Below are 20,348 nucleotides of genomic sequence, written 5' to 3'. Positions count from 1 at the left end.
GTTTCTTCCCTCGCTTGCTTCGTATTTGGTGGGGCTTAGCTCTAAATTGATGGACTCAATCTCAGGTCTGTGAAAGTTTCACAAGGGATGTTTACAGAAAAGTATTGTGTGCTTTTTTTAATTTCTGCCCTTTGGTTGTGGTTGGGTTTTATTGTTTTTGTTTTTTGTTTTTTTTTTTTTTTTTTGGTTGCTTTTTTAAAAAATAAGGGAGAAAGCCAACTATTTCTGTCCCAGAAAAAAGCCTGGAGTGGGATAATGAGACTGATGTTCTCATTGTGTCCATCCCCTCCTCACCTTGGGATTGCTGTAAACACTTGATCAAATTATATCTGAATCTGTTTCCAGTGTGTGTTTAGAGCCACAGGATAATGATGAGGCTTCTCACAACAGTCTTTCTTTATCCTTTTTTTAGAAGTATTGTGTTTTTTTATCTGGTGAGTCCGTGAGAGTTTGACATTGGATGACTTTATAAAACATTCTACTAATTGGATTTGTTAAAATAAATAAATCAAACACTAATTGGAATGTGCCCTGCCATTATTTTTGCTTACTGAATTAGATATTACAGCGTGAAGTTCTTTTTATCCTATTTGTGCACTTATTTAAACACCCCCCTGGCACACACTTCTGCAAATTCAATTAGATATTCAAAGGAGCCATCCAATTTATGCAAGGCTGGTTTACATTTAATCCAGGGGCAAGTCTCAGTAACTGATGATAGGTCTGCTCAGGATTAATTAGCATCACTCAGATGAGCAGTGGCATTGTTACAAGCCCGCAGTGTAAAGCGAGGGATGTTTCATCCTTCCTGCACGAGCCATTATTTCCTTCAATATGACCCTTTTAAGCTTTCCTGTGTACATTCCATTTTGTGAAAAGGGGTCAACACCACCCACGTTACCTAATGCCATCAAAGTCATCTCCATTTCCTCTTTTGCCCCACTTTTGTCGCTGTTTAATTTCCAGCCAAGCAGGGCAAAGGCTCCAAGATCCCAATTTGTGGTCCAAAAATCCTCCTCCTTGCTAACAATTTAGGAAGACCCAGAATCCCATCTTGGTGACTGTGTAAATGTTTCCATTTTCCTCAAGCAACTCTGTGGTATGTGGCTAAAATGCAAACGTGCAAACCTGGTATCTAAATTCATTGAGTGGTATCTTTTTTTCCTTTAATTTGAAGATTTTTATTTTTTTTTTAAATTTTAATGAATAGTCCTGTTCTGTCTCGAAACGGATTTCAGCAGTGGATGATGTTCTGTTAGGATGGATCTGACCTTTTTTCCCATCTTTATGTTCCAGCATATTTCAGTGTAGCTTACAGTTAAGTATTAACAGAGATAAGGTGTCATCTTAGGAAATGTCGAATATTAAGCTCATGCTGACATCAGTGAAAGGAACACATCTGCTACTTACTGTTCCTACTTAACTGGACACTTGAAATCTCTTGATTTTCTGAACCTGGCTGCCTCTAAGTGAAGATTGAATGCCCCATCTCCCAAGTTCTGCAGAAAAGACAGGACTAAGGCCACCTTGTGATTTGGCACAATATGAACACAGGTCACTGTGACCAAGTGGCTTTACCAGGGATTGGATATAAGGGAAGAATTTTTTATGATGAGGGTGGGGAGGTCCTGGCACAGGTTGCCCAGAGAAGCTGTGGCTGCCCCATCCCTGGAAGTGTCCAAGGCCAGGTTGAACAGGGTTTTGAGCAACCTGGGCTAGTGGAAGGTGTCCCTACCCAGGGCAGGAGGGTGGTATGAGAAGATCTTGAAGTCCCTTCCACCCCAAACCCTTCAGTGATTCCATGTCTATTAGAGTAGCTTCAAAACCTGTGGTATTCTGGAAGTTGTGATACTTTCCTTCCGCTTTCTGAAGTCTCTTTCCTGCTCCACAGCACAAAACACACTTTAATAGTGTGAAGAGAGGAGCTGTTGACTCTTTGGCTCCCAAGTCACTATGGCCCTGGGGCCCAGCTGAACCTTTACTTCACTTTAAATTCTGCTCTCTGTTGACACACCAGAGCAAGAAGCAGATGGACACTGCCCCCCTCTTGGTCCCCAGGACTCACACAGCCAGTGTGCTTGTCTGAGCCCTTACAGTTGACTCCAGCTTGTCCTCATTTCCTGCAAATTCACCTCCAAATTCCAATTCTGCTGCTTTTGGTAAATGAATCCTCCTGGCTTATTGCTCTGTCACTCTGTGTTTGGAGGTTTCTCCGCTAATCTTTGTTCTCTTTAAAATGTAGGTACCTTGCTGCTGCTTTTAAGGCTCTCCATGGTTTATCTTTCCCTTTCTTATTCAACTGTACTACAAGGTTAGCTTTGACTTTCACACAAGGCACTCTAAAGCTTCCTCAGGTGTTGTCTCTTATCAGTGGAAACTCCCAATTAATTTCCAGAAGTTCTCGCTGTATCCCTTTTTCAGCTCCTCCAACTTCTCCTTCCTCAGCATGGATAAAACACCCTATTTAGCTGATTATGGCAAGACAATGACAGCTACATTCATTCCCTGTTAAACGAGGGGCTTGCTACCCCAGATTTTGCTGCTCTTGCTTGTTTTGCTTCAGGGACTTTGTAGCAACTCCTGTGCAATTTTCCCTGCGTGCAGAAGAAAGACCACGAACAAATGTTGGGCTCCATCAGAGAATTTGTTTACAATCCCTTCACAGTAACAGCTCCCAGACATCCCTGATCCTGTGAGGGGGTGTGGGGATGGTTTGTGTCTGAAGTTGTGCTGCTAAAAGTGGGTCTCTCACAATCGGAGTGCCCCGTGTGGAGGCTGAGGGCAGAGGATCTGATATTGTCTCTCATACCCGCTCGCTGTGATGAAGGTGACTTTCAGCTGCAGTGCTCACTCCCACACAAGCTAGAATTTCTGTGTTCTCTCTTAAGTGTTTTTGTGTTTTTTTGTTTTTTTTTTTTTTTTAATGAGTGTGTTCAGTATTTTAATTTTGAACTTTTTCACCTAAATTAATTTAAAAAAAAAAAATTACGGGAAGTTGAAGCGTAATCCTGCTTGTTTTGACAGCTGGGGGAGCTTCACGAGTGCAGTAAATTTAAAGCAAGATTTATAAAAATACTGTAAAATCATGAAAACTCGAATATTTGCTGAAACTCTGCTGAAACAGACAAGCTTGCAAGGGTGATAAAACCAACTATAATCAGTTCTATCTATAATAAAAATATACAATATATAAACCTGTTATTTTTTAGGATGAGCTTGACCTCTTTAAACTCTTGCAACAGAGTATTTTGGGGTGTCATGTGCTTAACACAACAAATCCTCCTAGTATATACTCACAAAGAAATGCTTGATTTTGTAGAGGTTTTGTGTAGAAAACCGGTTGTGTTTGGAGTGCACATAAAATCCTTTAACAGACTAAGGAATTAATAAATACTGATATTTTTGTTTGTAATTTACCAGAATTCCACAGGGGATGAGACAAATTTGGGGTTTCTTGGAAGCCAGAGCATATGGGTGCAAAGTAAAGAAGGCTTTAACGTCCCCAGTGTTGGATAATCTTTATTGTAAAGGAATCACAGGTCACTGGTGTGTGAGCCATTTTATTGTGTGTGCAGGCAGTGCAGCCCGTGGGAAGGAGTGAGGAGTCAGGAATATCCGTCCATGTAACTCTGATTGGTGTCAGGAGCAGTTGGCAGCTTGGCTGGCAGAGCCAGCGAGTGTTGCCTTGAGCATCGCTCAGTCCTCGCAGCTGGATTCCTCTGGAACGCTGGATGTGTCCAGTTGACTTTGGAGGACTCGTGTCCGCAGAGAAAAATGATCCTTTCTCCCCTGAGAGAAAACTGAAGCACTGTAGAGACACTCCTGCCATGATTCAGGGACTCAGACTGCATTTATGGATCCAGTAGTGAAATATATTTGCCAGACTGCGTTGGATGGATGAGAAGGGGAATGTGCATCAGGTATTGTAAGGCACACCAGTGTAGGAATATCTTAGCTTGATTTGACACAACTTTCAAAGATCTGCTTTGGAATACAAACTTTCATTGCACTGTTCCTGGAGTTCCCTTGATTCACAAGTGTCCAGGCAGCTGCCAAGTTATTAAAGAGAGTTAACTTCTTCCAAGTATTTCAGGAATTGCAGTAAAGATCTCTTAGTCAACAGTCTGGAAGGTGTGAATGCCAGTTGCCATCTGCTGCTGCTTCTTCTCTTGTTGTGGAGAAATTACATACTCAGAAATACTGAGTGGAAAGATCCTGGGGAAACTGTGTGCCTTGTGGTTTTATGTTGTGTGTAAGAGATGGTTAAAGCCAGATTAAGATGATCAAGGGTTAAAGGCAAAAAGTAGTGAGGGTTCACTGTAGCAATAGTGATGCTGTGCTTGCTTGCCATTTGCATTCCTCCTTTTTCTTCCCTTTTTTTTTTTTTTTAAATTATCTTGGAGGTTTATGCAAATATTTCTGCATGGAGGTACCATTTACAGTTGTCCTTGAAAACAAAGGGGATTGATCTAAGAAATATTATTGTGGAGGGGAGAAAACAAGGGCTTCCAGTGGCTATAAAGTGTGGAAAGAAAATAAAAGTGTTTTCTAGACATCACCTCTGCCTGAAAAACAATGTCCAGGAAATTGGTTTTATTTATTTATATTTCTTGTGTAAGCTTGGGTACAAAATAGGTAAATGACCTGCCATAAAGAGACAGAAATAATTAACCCGGTGATGTTTTTTTTTTCTTGGTTTTAGGTGGTTGTTCGTTTGATGAGCATTACAGTAACTGCGGTTATAGCGTCGCCTTGGGAACCAATGGATTTACCTGGGAGCAGATCAATACCTGGGAAAAGCCAACAATGGATCCTGCTGTCCCAACTGGTAAGTGAGATGTCCCAGTAGTGATAGGGAGATGAAGCTCTTGGAGAGAATCAGCTATAATTCCTTTATGGGTGTGTGTTGGTACCCTCAGCAGGGCAGCAGATTTTATTCAGTGATAAAAAGATGACTTCTGTGTTCAAAATAATCTGACAATGGAATTCATAAATGTGAGATGGCTTTTTACAATGTTTGCCATTTGTGATATCCTTTCTGAATTGTTTTCCATTCCTTATTCCTCTTTTATTTCTCATTTAACAGAGAGGAAATGTTTTGGATTTAATACTCCCAAGGTTTGTTCAGCTTTTTGAGTGTTTCAGGATCACTGAACCATTTTATGTGGGGAGGTGCATGTTGGAGAGGCCAGGAAAAGCTTTGAAATGTCTGGAAGCATTGGACCAACCAGTCTTAACTGGTTGCTTTATATTCTAATTCTCAGAAAGACAAGAAAATTTCTAGAGAATAAGTTGTGCTTGTGCTTCATTAGGCTGGGATTTCAGACAGGGGAATTTTCATGTGCAAGAAAAACGTTTCCAGCAGAGAATTATCAGAATTCCTAATTTGCTAATTTATATTAAGAATATCATGGTCTTCCATGTGATAATTGGAATATTCTTTGGAGAGCTGATGATAATTTCCAAGTTGTGTTACTCATTGGAAGCTACCATTATGTTGCTCGTGGGAATGAATTCTCTCCAGCCTTAATAAAAGTGCTCTGGAATGCTTTGTTCACATGGAGAAGGAACGTGGTTTAAGAAAACAAGAGTTTTTTCTCAGAAACCTAGTTTGTCCCTGTTGGTTGCCACCTAAAATAGCAGCACGAGCCTTTTTGAGGCCCACAGTGACAAACAGACCTCACCAGCCAGCTAAGACGCTGATTTCACTCCTAAAAAAGAAGTATTTGTTCCGGTTAGAGCATTCCACGCTGAGAGCATGAGCTCCATGGCAGAACTGGAATGTAACGTTGCTCAAGAGGTATTCTTATGCCTGTAATTATTGGGATAAGAGACTTGTAATTGCTGGCTGCCTGGCAAGGACACTGTGCTGAGCTGAAATGACAATAGCTCCCTGGAACCAGACAGCCCCGTCTCCAGCCCTGGGTGTTTGTTGTCAGGAAAAAACAAGCACACAAGACACCAGCCGAGCTGTGCTTCCTCCATCACTGAAGGTTGTTTTAATTTCTGTGGTTTTAAAATTATTTTATTACTGGAACTTGTCCTTCCAAGTGTGTAACCCCTGGTAACCACTTGATTTGGCCGTGGCATCCCCTAAGGAGTTAATTGGGAAAGGTGCAGTTTTTAGTCTTGTCTGTGAGAATTTATTTCGTTAGTCTGGATGGTGTGTTTTTAGTGATGGGCAGTTTTATCTCTGTGGTTCCTCAACTTCCACCCTGCTGTGTCCTGTTCCTTGTCCTTGGTAAAGACCAAACTACAGGTCTGGGAATGAATTGATTGCAGTGTGATCTGATGGAATAGGACCATCCATAGTTTTGATGCAACGAGGAATCTGGAACAAATGGGAAGGTTTATATGGCTTGGTCTGGACGAGTTCAATATTTGGTCAACTCCAAATGTTAAGATAAACCCTTCCTTTCCTCCATGTGGAGGTGTGTTGTCACCTGAAGTGCATTGGAACTATGGAGAGATCAACAGACTCAGAGAGGTTGCAATCTAAACAACAATAGACAAGAACCAGTCTGGAATGGCATGATGGGAAAAAAAAACACACCCAAAACAACAAGCCAACCTCAAACAAACAACCCATACACACACAGGAAAAAAAAATCCAAATAAAGCTAACCCCAAAACACTAAAATGTAATTTTTTTAACAAAGCTTTTAGCATTATTTCTCCAAAACTAAATAAATAAATGGCTTTGTGTTTTCCCCCTCTCCGTGATACCTAAAGATGTTAGAGCAGCTGCAATTTTAATAAAGGTTAGACATCAAGTAAAAAACACAGAAAGCTTTATTGAAGGAAGATGCAAAGGTAAAACAGCCATCAAATTGGAATGTGCTGATAAGGAGATGTTATCTAAAGATACTTTAAGGAGCATGAGGGGAAATGAGTGAGTTCCTCCTATTACTGATTGATGTCTCAGGACTATTCACAGAGAACAAAAGGCAAAATCAGTAGGTGTGAAAAGACTGGCCGTGGCAAATGGGTACAGAAGGGTCTAGTAACAAAAAAACATGCTTTCAAGAGCTGTCCAAATGCTGCCAACCTTGAAGTAAATTATAGTGGTCAATTAGACTCCCTGAAGCTTGTGGAGACGTTCAAAGCTATTATTGAGAGTCTATTGCTGTATGGACCCGTAATGCACATTGTTTGTGTTGGTTGCTCTTTGAAAATCTGTTTGCTGAGAATAAAAGTTGTTTACTTTAAAATTCATCCGGGGGGCAAAGCCAGGTGAATAAACTGATGAACAGCACGTTCTACCCTTAAAGCCAAAGTACTGGAACATGTGATGGTGGACTTTCCATTCCATTTAATTTGTCCACAGCAGCTGAGAGCTGAACAGGCTCCCCAGGGCAGTGGGCACAGCCCCAAGGCTGCCAGAGCTCCAGGAGGGTTTGGATGATGTTGGGGATGGTTCTGTGCAGGAATAAGGGTTGGACTCGGTGATCCTTGTGGGTCCCTTCCAGCTCAGGACATTCTGTGGTTCTGTGAGGACACGCACAGTTGTGTACACATTTTTTGTTGGGTTGGTATTTTAAACACTGCCTTGGATTTGTAGCTGGAAACAGCTCAAAATACCACCTTGTGGAAATGGTAAAACCAAAAAATGAACAGGCATTAAGCTCGTTCAGTGATAAGAAGTCAGTCTGCTGGGAGACATTGTCAAAAAGCAAAGCCAGCCCCTACCCTGGTCAGCTCTTCCCTCTGGAAAACATTTTAGCTTTCCAAAGTACCAGGAGATCCTAAATTCAACTAAGACACAGAATTGTGTCCTCCTGAATACTAATGATGCCGTTTAGCACTTTGTACTGTGCTTTTCATCACTGAATCTCCGAGTGCTCTTCAAAGGAGGTCAGTATTTTCTGAGTGAGAGCCCCGAGTCCCCAGAGCTCTGTAATTCTCTTGCTGACACGCTGCTGCAAAGGTCTCTGCTCAGGGATGTCTTTCTAGTCTTTATTTTTTTAATTAATATGTCAAAAAAAAAAAAAAGAGGCAATTAAACTGCTCCATTAGCAACGTAGAAGTTTGTAGGCAATTTGTTTTACTCCGTTGCCAGCAAATAAACTGTTTCCCATGAATTCTGTGATTAATTCCTTAGGGCTGGAAACGCTGTTAATTGAGGGATTAAGAACCAGATGTTTGTTGTTCTGAATAAATGTTTCAAAATGTGAAAGACAGGAATTGTAGGTATCCAACCCCCAGACTTCGGTGGGGCTCTGGTTCCACCTCCTTGCACAATAGCAGCAGTGATTGTAACAAAATATTCTTTAACAGATGGGTGTTTATTTAAGCCTGAATACCCTCAGTGATGAGTATTCGGCAGCTTTGGGCTGCTCGTTCCACTCTTTGAATTATAAAGGTTCTCAGTCCTTCATTTTCCTTTCTATGGCTTCATCTCATCATTTTTTCTCCCATTTTTGACCTGGGAGAGCCATCAGTTGTTGCTCTCTTATAACCTCCCTTAAGTAGTTCTGTGCAGTTAAAACCTTTATTTTGCAGGACTAAATGTGACCCAGTTCTTTTAACCTTTCTTCAGTCAGCATCTTGTTTCTTTCCCTGTGCCTTCAGCTGTTACTTTATCTCTTTTTGGGGTATTTGCCTGAAATTGTGTTCCAAGGGCAAGGCACAAGACTAATTCCGGTCTAGAAGTTCAAATTACAGCAAGTCCCTTTCTCCTGCACACCTTTATTTTCATTTTGCCTTTCTCATTTCCCTTTTTCTGTAAATGTTCAGTCTTTATGTGCTGCTGTTAGGTGGTGTGAGCTGGATGTGGCCCTTTGGTTTGTGTGGGATCACAGAAATTATTTCCTGTGTGGTAAAACTCCTCCCTGGGAGGGTGTGGAGGCCCTGGCATAGGTTGCCCAGAGAAGCTGTGGCTGCCCCATCCCTGGAAGTGTCCCAGGCCAGGTTGGACGGGGCTTGGAGCAACCTGGGCTGGTGGAAAGGTGTCCCTGCCCGTGGCAGGAGGGTGGAATGAGAAGATCTTGAAGTCCCTTCCACCCCAAACCATTCTGTGATTCTATGAAAGCAGGACTTGAGCTCTTCTGTGGGGTTTTTTTGGGGGCAGATTCTGGGTTAGTGCAAGGAAATGTGTTGTGTCTAAGCCAGCCAGGCCAAAGCACTGGTCTTATTTTCCATGTTACCACATCGCAGCATTCCAAAGAACCTGGATGTGGCTGCTCTTACATCAGTTTCAAGAATAATATTAATAATAGAAGTATTTAATGTTCAACATATTTTACCATCATTTGCTAATTAACTGCAGTGGAGATTTAGCCAGGGCTGACTAGACTGAAGTAATTACTTTAATTGTATTAAATACAATTCTATCTGGATACAAAGGCATCATGTCTCATGCATTTGCACAGCTGCATTTTTTGCTGATAATCCCAAATTTACTTTTGTGAAGTTGCCCAGTTCCAGGTGAGCAGATAAACAATCAGCACAGAGGCTGGAGGTCTGGCCCCATCTGCCTGATGGGTCCTTTCCTTTCACATATGGAAATTAGCACTGCAAGTGCTACTTTGCCTTCATAGAAATACATGATATTTCTAACAATAGAATTGTGTATGTGTGTATATATAGAGAGAGATGAAGATCTCCATTTCAATTCTGGTTCTTGCTGAATTGCTCTCTAGGTAGACACTCTGTTTGTCTAGAAAACAGAAGTGTAGCTATTAAGAATTTAAGGATAAGGAAAATGTTTGGAAGAAGCTGTGGTATTCAGAATGCCAATACTTGTTTTTTTAGCAAGTGCAAAGTGCCTCACTTTGTATCCTTATTCCACAAGTTTTCTGCAAAGAGCAACCAAATCTGTTACTGATGAAAGGGGTTTTGTGATAGCAGTTGATTCATTTTTGTCATTCATACAATCAGTAAGGTTGGAAAAGAACTGTAAGATCGAGTCTAACCAATAACCCAGCACTGCCAGGCTCACCACTAACCCCTGTCTCCAAGTGCCACGTCCACACATCTTTTAAACACTTCCAGGGATGGTGATTCCACCTCTGTTCCAATGCCAGACCACCCTTCCAGTGCAGAAATGTTTCCTAATGTCCAAAGTAACCCCCCAGCTGCGTGATGGATGTTTTGAGAGAACAGTTGGCAGGTTCCAGGCACAGCTGGGTCCCGAGTGCTGCCTTGTGGAGTCTGCATCCCATATCCCAGGGAAGTGCACTCAGCCCTGAATGCAGGGCACCACCTCACTGAGAAATGGGAGCAGTTGTTTTCTTTCCTCTTGCTGCAGAGATAACGGATGGGGACTCTTCCCATGTCTAGGGGGGTGTGTTCCTTTGTCCCAGTAACTGGAGGAATCTCTGAGCTTTTTCACTGGACGAACAGAAGGATCATCATCATTAGTGGTGCTCATTTAGCAGGCAGGCATCACAGCCAGGATGCATCTATGAATTCCAGATGGCTAAACCCTGCTTGGGCTGCACTGAACTGAGGGAAGTTTTATGTGAGTCTAATGGGCCAAACGCTTTGCCGTGTCACCTTCCCCTTTTCCTGAGTGGCACCGTGGAGTTACAGCAGGAACGACTAATTATCCAACAGCTTTCCTTCAGGAAGGTAATAACTGTCCATCAGTGCCCACACTGGATGGGCAGGATCCTTTCATTTTGTTCAAGTTAATGTTGAACCTCCACAAAGGCCAGAGACCCTCTGTGCGTGGGGCAGACACTTGGCTTTGTTCCTGCTGCTGAAGGAGTGCCAACAGGAGTTAGACTCAACATTTGTAAATCTGGAAGGCGATGCCATAAAATTAACATTTCCCCGTGTCTGAGTGTATTAATTCTCGCTTACAAGAAAATACACAAAGAAACTTGTTAAAGGAATAAATTAAAATTCATCTGTGTATATGATGAATCACCATCCAATTTTGTCTGAGAGGGAGAAAGAGTTTTGGCTCAGCTGTCTGTATGTTTTGTTTTTTTTTCCCCCTCCAAAAAATATTTTATGCAGGGGAAATTACTAAGAATGAGTCAAATATGTTTCTCTCCCCTCTTTTCAGTTCCATACAAGTAAATAGATTAGTCTGGGGCTTGTTAATGAGCTCCAAGTCACTTCTCAGCTGCGAAGGTCTAAACAGAGAGGGATCTCTGGAAAGTTTCCCCAGTGTGTTTTTATTTTGCCATTTACTTTGCAGCTTCGTGTCTGTGTTCCAGGATTCTTTCTTAGAGTTGTAAATAATTCTTCCCCCTTTCCAGAGTTTCATCCCTATTTTATGCTAACCTGAGTTTTTGGGGGGAGGTTGATTGCTTAGTTGTTGGATTTATTTTAGTAGAGGTACAAGCCAATGTTTAGACTTGCAGGAAAGTGTGCTGTTTTGACCTATTTATGAATATAGCTTTGGGAGAAATGTAACCTTGCGAGCAACTGGAGGGAACTTTTTCTGCTCTATAGCCTTGAATTGCTCTGGTTTGCTCTATCCAGACCCTCAACCATTCCTATAAATCACTCTCTAAAGCCCAGCACGGGGTTTAACTGTCCCTCAGAGAATGTGTTGTCACCCAGATTTTTTAGCCTATCTTGTATCAGGTCTGGGCTGTCAGTAACAAAATCTACCTGCACGTGTAGACAATTTTACTTTTTTGGGCAGGGAAAGTCATCAGCAAAGACCATGAGCAGTTGCATCTTTCCCACTGAATTGATTTCAGAAAGGTAACAACTTAATTTTGAGAGCAGTTCTCACCAAACACTTCCTCTGTTGTGTTGCTGTGTTCTAACACCAAGTAAAGCCTTTCTTTTGGGATTGGGTGCAGTAGTTTTGGGTGTAAGAGAAACAGTGAGGGACTGTTTGACCTGAGCACGTGTAAATTAAGTATCTCACACTTAGCTAACTACTTAGCTTTTATTCCATGACTGAAGATGCAAGAGTTGATTTAATTAAGAACATTTACCTCTCTGGAGGCCTTCTGCTGAAAGGAAATTACATCTCATGTTTTAATACTGTGTCATTCACACTGTAAAGGTGAGAGAGAATCTCTCCTCATGTGCTGATTGTGAAAAGTCAGCAGGAGGGTGTAGGTGGTGTTTGGGTACTGAAATCAAGCTTAGCAAGGGTGTGCAGCCTCCTCTGAACTCACAGGGTATAAAAGAAATGGCATCAAAGGAATCTGATAGAGTGACTTGGAGGAAGTGTGGTAATGACCCTGAAGGGATCGCTGCCCGTTGGGGACACGCGCAGTTCCTGCACCTTGGTGTGTTAAATGAACATCTGAACTGTTGTCAGTCTGTCCCTGACCCTTTGCTGTGAGAGCTGCCAGAGACAGAGCTGTTTGTGGGTGTCAGGACCTTTCCATTATCACCATTAGCGAGGCCAGGGCACGTTCAAAGCGCTGCTGTGACGCCCCTCAGCACCACCCAGGGAGGAAGGGCGAGGAAGCTGCTGGTGTTCCTGGTTTTTCCTCCATGGTTTCAGCACTGAAACATTATTTTTTTTTTCTCAGCACCTCTTGGCTCCAGCAGGAGCTGATGCCTCTCAGCATCTTGCACACAACCTTTATTTTTCCTAATGTGTTATTTGGAGCTCTGTTAGGATGTACCTGTCCAGGTGCCAAGAGTGTTAAACCTGGTTTTTGTTCGAGGGCCAAGTTAAGGAATTGTACAGCCACGCCAATGGGAAAATATTTCTCATGAAAAACTTTTAAGAGCTTCATGAGCTAGGAAATGGAAGGAAGAGAGACTTCTTCCAAGTAGATGAAATTTAATTTAAACTCTATTGAAATAAATGTGGTTGCAGGAGTAAACAAGATGCGTAGGTAGAATGAGGGATGGGGAATGTCCTTCTAGCAAAGGTGGAATACTGAAATTGATAAATGTGAACTTAGTGGATATTAAGGAATAGAGGAAAAGCAGTGACTAAAGTAGGAACAAAAGTCTCAGAAGGAATAGATAAATTCAGATACAAGTGATGTTGAAGGAATTGACAGGATTAGGGAGTATTGCAGGTCTAGTGAGAGCTCAGGCAGTTGTCACAACCTTTCAGGAGTGAATTTTGAAGTATACAGAATTCTGATTATTTTATTTTCCTGGACTGTGGCCCTCCTCTCCATTGGATATTTTTTCTTTATCCTGGAGGCTTGCTTAGCAGGGTAGAGATGGACAAGCCTAGCAGGAAAAAAGTTCCAAGAGAAGAATGACCCTTGAACCTGCAGGGGACTGATGGCCAAATTTAGGACAGACCAGATTTGAAAAAGGGAGGGAAAAGGTCATGAGTGAACACTCAGATGGTGACAGAGAAGGATTTACAAAAGGAGATATTGGTGAATCATAGACAAAATTGCTCCTCAGAATTGATCCCAGAAAACAACTGAGGCATTAATAAGGATTCAAAGCAGAGGGTGGGCAGGACGCAGGAAAGGCAACAAGTGTTGCTGAGGTTGTTGCTCAGCCCCTTGTGAGCTTTAACAGCAGAGCCTTGGTAACTGTCCATGTGAGTTTTCAGCTTTTTTTGCAGTTGTTTAACATGGAGTCAGTGGAATTCTCCTGAAATCCCCTAAATTCAGTGGGAACTAGGTGTAATCTCTTAGAGGGACTGCGTGCTGCAGTGCATTGCCTGGTTAACACACTCCTTTTTTTTTTTTTTTCCCATTTGTCTTCTTTTTCCCAGTGAAGTCTCATCTTCTTTCTTACTTTTTTCTTTTCTTTTTTTTTTTTAAACTCTTGTCACAAACCATCACACCATGTAGCAAATTTCCAGCATCTGAGTACAAAGCCATGGTTGAATATCTAAGATTCCAGTGCTAAGAATTATTTAACTAATGCAGTTCCTTCACCACAGGCCCTGCTGAGTGCTTAGTGAAATAACTGGAAATCTTTCCACCAGCTTCAAAATAAACAGGATGCAGACTCCTAATAAGCAGATTTTCAGATGCTTTGCTATTTAATTAGAAGGATACAGATTGTTTGATGGAATAGCAATAACAACCTCTGATCACTGGTTCCAGCGAGAACTGTTGCTTTTGTGGGGAAAAGAGAGTTCATTTTTCATGCTTAGGAAATTTTAGCATTTGTTATTGCCTGGGTTAGATATTTAGTGCCTGTGATTTGGCACATGGAAAACGCTGGCTTTGAGGTCTGTTTTCCAAGAGTCATTGATACACGTACAAAGGGAAGTTGATAGCAACAATATTAATATATTCCCGTGGGGAAAAATATTGTAAGCATCTCCTGCACAGGCAATCCAACCTCCTCCGTGTCATTCACCTCTTTTAGAAGGGAGCAGGGACTGTTGTGCTTGTGTTCCTTTGAGATGTAAAGTTGTAATATTACAAATTACCACTTGTTTTCAGTATTGACTAGGAAAATAAATGCAATTATGCTTATGAATGTTGAAAATTAAGCAAAAGAAAGCAATTGTATGTGTTTGAGGATCTTTTCAAATGAAAAGCTGCATTCACTGAATTCTCATGGGCTCTTTTTCTCCCTGTCATGTTTCGTGACGTGAACTCTCAATTGAGGGAACAGCTGCAGTAAAAATGGCACCAGCCAAGTCACAGGGAATTCATAGGAAATTGAGACGTTTCAGGGCATAACACAAGCACTCTTTACCTTGAGAAATGCTTGACTTTTTATTAGCAAAATGCCTATAAATACAGAGAGGTGTCAAGCCCTTATTGGCAGCACTCACTCTGGGTGCTTTGGGTAAGCCTTGCATGGACGGACAGAGATCCTTCACTGTCACCAGAGAGGGTTTATCTCCCTCATGGTGCAAACTTCTTTCTCCTGGTCTCCTACTTTGGATTTACTTACAGTGCAAACATGAAGGAAGTGTCAGTGTTGATCAGAAGGGTGCAGTAAGGGAGGCAGAAAAGGCGACCTACGTCACAGGTGTCTTCTTGGTTCATCTCATTCTTCTGAAACAAAATGATCCTTAACACTGAAGATGTGACCACATCCCTTTGATCTTTGAAAATGCCATCTATTTATGGATAGTTGGCAGAGTCAGGATGTTTTACCTGATCCTCCCACCCAGCCCTGGCACACACAGCAGCAGGAGTGGAAGAAATGACTTGGAGGCAGAAGAACTAACTTCAGAGCCATGAAACGGCAGAGCTGTTTCTGATTAACTTTAAGATGCTTTAGAGCAAATGTTTTATTTACTGAAAGTTTATGTAGCACTTCCAATTTTTAATTTACTTCTAGAACACATCTCTAATATCCAAGTTAGTAAAGCTTTAAGCAACGTGTTTATCATTGTCACTGGATAACTGTTGGTGAAGCCTCCTCAGGAGTCACTTTGCTCCACAAACTCATCATTCAGATACCACATGAAAACATAAACTCTCCCAAAGCTTCCTTTCACTCCATGCCTCTTGTTTTCCATGTATATGAGACTATTTTTTTATATTTCTTTACCATCTTCATCTTATAATCTGGTAGTGAAGATCAAGCTGTGAAGAAATTTGGCAATAAAACCCGAATCACCTCCTCCATCACCTCCAGCCTAATAGGGTATCATCAAGGTATTAAAAAACCAAACAAACTATAAGCTAAATTAACTTCTTGCTAATTTTGATGCAGTCTGGGGTGACTAAGTGAAGATGTACCAGGGATATTGCTATGCTTTCTCATGGCTAGTTTTACTACTCCATCTGTCCACAGCAGACGAATGTGTTTCCCCCTTTCAGTTTTATAGGTTTAAGTTGCTTCTAGTATAGTTATGGGAATATTCAAAGGAGGAATCATAACCAGAAAAAAGGGGTTTAGCTTAGTTCTCATTAGGTGTTCATCTAGAACAGATTGCATGGGATGGTTTTCTGGAGAGTGTCTGATTGCTGCAGCATGGTAACTTAATGGGGACGTATTTTTATCAGCTTCAGTGTGTCTGTGCCAGCTGACCTCACAGCTTGGTGTGCAGTGAATCAGCTCTAGAAACTACAGTTGAAATCTAGGATCTCATTTGCATGGCCCCCTTTGAACTTAATTCGCTGTTGTGTACATGTTTGATTTTTATATGGCATCTGGCATCCCTGTTCTGAACTAAAACTCTTCATCCTCCCTTCATAAACATTTGTTGTTTTTCAGTCCAGCTTTCAGATCTAAAAAATCCCTGTACTCCTTATATTTTTACTTCTGTTCTCTTATGCTCTGAGCTTTTCTTCTCATGCAACATTCATGTTCCTAATCTCACCACATTAGGAACTAAGTTTTTCTCTCTTACTCCACAGTGTTTTTACCTAGCAACAAACCAAGAAGCTTTTAAATCTCACTGCTGTGGCTCTTATCACACCTCCAAGGCCAGGCTGGAAGGGGATGGGAGCAACCTGGTCTAGTGGCAGGAGTCCCTGCCCTTGGCAGGGGGTGGAATGAGATGATCTTTAATGCCCCTTCCAACCCAAACCGTTCTGTGATCCTGTGATTTCTGTGTGGCTGGGACACCAGACTTTGTGTTCATTGCTTTTCTATTTCGCCCCCTTTTTTAGCCTCATCCCTCAGGTTCTGTCAGTCACAACCTCAAGCCCAGGGAGAGCCAGATCTGTAAAACTTTTCCCTTCAGCTTGCCAGGAAAACAGCCCAAGCACACTGTTAAAACTCAGCTAAATTCGGTACAGAAAGCATTTCTCAGCCTTGTAGCCTTTAAGTGAGAAACAGGATTGCAAAAGCTAATTTGCTTGTTTTCATAGCACGATCTTAATTCTACAAGGGAGAGAGGATGATCTAATCTAATTTAATTTTGCTCTTTGAGAAGAAGGGAGATCACTTGGCCAGCTGCTGCTCTGAGCAAACACGGAGCATGCAGGCTACGAGATAAGCTTTGAACTTTATCAAGTCTCTCTCGGCAGGGTATGCTAATGTGTGCTGTTGGGAGAGTTCTGAAACTTTGCCTCTGATTGTATTAATTAGTGTGCTGCTCCAAATGAGCCATAACTCACTGGAAAATAAGGAGCTGTTACACACAGGGCTTTGTGTCCCTGATGCTTTAGCGTTTGGGCAGGGTGGACTGTGATTTCACAAGTCAGGCCAAATCCACATCTTCCCAGTACTGCTGCTGTTTTGATTTCTTTTTGAAACTTTAGGCATAATGTATTCAAGCAGTTTATTCATTAGAAGAGGGAAAAGTGTGTGCTCCAATCTTGTGTTTGAAGAGAAAGCCTTTTTCTCCCCAGATATTTGCCCTTCTAACAAACAAGATAGGGAAGCACCTCAGAGCTTCAGTGGTCACACAGAATTTTCCTCTAGACAGTGACAAACTCCCCCAAAACCCAAATCCATCGTTGTTTAGGGCTCTTAAACTAATCCTCTGAGTTTCTAGGCGGAGTAGGTTTGCCAACAGGTTGATGAGCTGTATTTTCATGTCTATCACTTTTCCAGTAGGCAATGCCTCAGACCCCCCAAACCTTCCCAAACTGGAGCTGCCATCTCTGCCTCCAACCCTGCTGTGCACCCCCAGTGTGAGATCTGGCTTCCCATAAATCTGTAGGGTTGTATTCCAAGGTAGTATGGTTTAGTCACGTGCAATAATTTAAAAGTCGTACATACTGAGGAAAAAAAATCAGAGTTTTGTTCTGATTATCAACTTGGCTTTTCAAGCTGATGAGCTCATCAAACTAATTAGCAGTCTGCCCTGTCTCTTTATATGTCTTGATCATCTTCCATGCAGTGTTGTCCCAGACTGGCACACTCCTGTCTTCAGGAAAATAAAACCAAGTAAGTGAAAGTGGTAACTTCAGTCTCACTCCCTGCATTCCAGAGGTTCTGTCTGCACATTGCCTTTTTTTTTTTTTTTTTTTTTCAGATTTGCTCTCTGATAGGACAAAAAGCTTAACTTTCTCTTCATTATGTCATCTTAAAGATAATATGATTGCTATATGCATGTGATTTAAATCAAATAATTGACTTTCTCATCACCTGTGAGCAAGCACAGGTCCTGCCTACAGCTTCACTGCCAGTCTGGCCTAGCTAAACTTGATATACCACATGCCTGCAGGGTCTGGGTTGTACTTAACCCCCTCAGACATCTCTCTAAGCAAAAGAAATCTAAACATTTGGGTAAAATCTCAGTATTGGCCCAAAGACAGGCATGAACTCTCTAGAAATTCTCATTTGGATCCAGGCACTGCTCTGAGAGCCTTTCCGAGACAGGTAATGTGAGTATTTTGGCTTTCTTATTCTATCAGCTTTCTCTTCAGATTTCTTTTTCCATTTGTCTGAGAAAAAAAAAGAAGTAGATGAATCACCAACATCCTACCTGTGAAACAGAGTTCATACCTTCCATATTAAAAATCAAGCTTTGTATCAAGTCCTTTATAAAGACTCCACTCAGTCTCCCTGTTTTGTGGAAAAAGAGAAGACACTTGACACTTCTATCTCAAATTTACTCTTTGCTCTAATTGCAGGCAGCCTAATGATTCTCCATTACTAATGTTAATAAAAGGAATGTGACAACAGTAGGTTTTTTTTTTAGTCACCCTACAGCCCTATGCTCGCCTTTCTATTTCTTTTTCTAACTCATGAGATATCAGACTTAATCTTCCCACCTGCTTTTCCTGAAGACTTCTCCATTATTTCAAGAGCAAAGGCAATAAGCATTATGTCATATTTGATAATTATATTTAAAGCCTTCTTAAGCTGAGGTCAGATAGGAAATGTGAGAATCATGCACTAGGGCTGTAAAGTGCACTGCAACAGGCTGTGCAGAATTTGGGGGGTTATGGCAAATTCTGTACAAGCACAAATACTATTCTGGGTGTGTTCTAGCTGAGTATAGAAAATGTGATAAAACCTATCAAAATTAGGTTTGGAGCAATCTCATCTAGTGGAAGGTGTCCTTGCCCACGGCAGGGAGTTGGAACGAGATGATCTTTAAGGTCCCCTCCAACCCGAACCATTCTGTGATTCTGTGAACCTCAGAGTCCCTTCCTGATTTAACAAGTGGGTTTAGGGCAGTAACTTCAGTGCTTTCATTCAGTTTTCACGCACATATTCCTGGAAGCTGGTTGAGTGTGTTGATGTCATCTTGTAGTCTGAGGGTGCTTGGACCACAGCTGAGCCTCTTGTGCCCCCTGGTCCAGGTGTCATCCTGCAGCAAGGATGCACCTGGGCCTGCTGAATGTGTACCCAATTTGCAATGGAATGTGTTTTCCTGTCATTACCTCGCCCTCCCACCTGACCCAAGCGCCAATCTGCTTTTTTTTTCCTTGCTTATTTACATCCCTGTAACTAATAATGCTTTCACAGACCAATTATGCTTTCCACAAACACAGGCGTAATCACTGCCTTCGTTTATTGTCTCTAATTGAAAGTTTGCCACAAAAACTCCGTTACCCCGAGCCAGAATAACAATTTCTGTTGGGTTTGTTGTTTTTAGCTGGGATTGTTGAGGCAGCACAACAGTGCTGTGCTGCCCTCTGATAAACCAGTATCAAGGTGAAATCAAGAAATCCCTGTACACAAATAATAAGCTCTGCAACCCTTTCATGCCATTGCAGCCATGGCTGTGCTAACAGAGGGCAAGTGTTCAGGTGAAGGCTGTAGATTTGGATGACATTTCCACTAATCAGGCACGTAAGATAATTCAGCTGATTTTAGTTTAGTTAAAAGTAAGCAGAGATATTGGGGCAGAAGGGGAGGAAATGATTTCAGCTTCAGTTAACACACAGTTAACATGTGTTTTCCAGTCTTTTCAATTTTTTTTTTCAGAATATTAACAGTTTAAAATATTTAGCTATAAAAAAAATCTCGTAATGAACATCAAAATTAATTTTTTTTTCAGGATACTGGTCTAACTGCAGTGGCAGTAGTTCAATCAGCCTTTACAGTAGTGCAATCTTATTGAATTTCTGCCAGGAATGTAAATGAGAAGCCATTCTACTTTAAAAACTTCAGCTAATATAATTAATTGCATTCATTTTCAAGGTGATGTCTTGCTTGTTTGGGAGAATGAGCAGTGGGGGATTAAAAAAAAAAAAAAAATGGAAATTTCATCAGTGATTACAAAAGAGATAGTGATTTACTAATTGCCTTTCACCGTTCCCTGACAGTTTGTATCTCTTACCAATCTGCCTCCAGTCACTGGAAACATTTGTGTGGTGAGAGATTAAGATAAATACACCACCAGGAATTCTTTAGTGGTGAATTTGTTTTTCTTTCATGGGCAACTAGATTTGTCTCCTGTGTTTTGTAGCAAGTGCAACCGTTTACCCTGTGACCCCTGTGCTTTAGATCAAAATATGCTCTAAAGGCTTTAAGTGTTCAGCAGAGGGGAATGTGGTTGGGAGCAGCCCTGTCCTGTGGGATGCTGTGTACCAGAGCCCTCTTGGCACCTATGCTCTCATGTTTTCAGCTCCAGGAAACATAAACCAGCAGTGATTTACATCAGTTCACAAAGGGACTCTGGGATG

At 41.6% G+C, this 20,348-nt stretch overlaps 1 protein-coding gene across 13 annotated transcripts in view; it reads left to right on the top strand.

Moving 5' to 3' along the window:
• PTPRT (protein tyrosine phosphatase, receptor type T) overlaps positions 1-20,348 on the top strand; it is a 436,407-nt gene that overhangs the window by 109,417 nt on the left and 306,642 nt on the right. For all 13 annotated transcript variants that reach the window (XM_027883323.1, XM_027883322.1, XM_027883316.1 and 10 more), the window contains exon 2: positions 4,703-4,828. In XM_027883323.1, the coding sequence (XP_027739124.1) occupies positions 4,703-4,828 (126 nt within the window). The remainder of the gene's footprint in view (positions 1-4,702; positions 4,829-20,348) is intronic.

The sequence above is a fragment of the Empidonax traillii genome, unplaced genomic scaffold (genome assembly GCF_003031625.1).
Source record: "Empidonax traillii isolate 1590-97213 ecotype Southwest subspecies unplaced genomic scaffold, ASM303162v1 scaffold124:size1682992, whole genome shotgun sequence".
NCBI lineage: Eukaryota > Metazoa > Chordata > Aves > Passeriformes > Tyrannidae > Empidonax > Empidonax traillii.
This window is presented reverse-complemented; position numbering and strand designations above follow the sequence as displayed.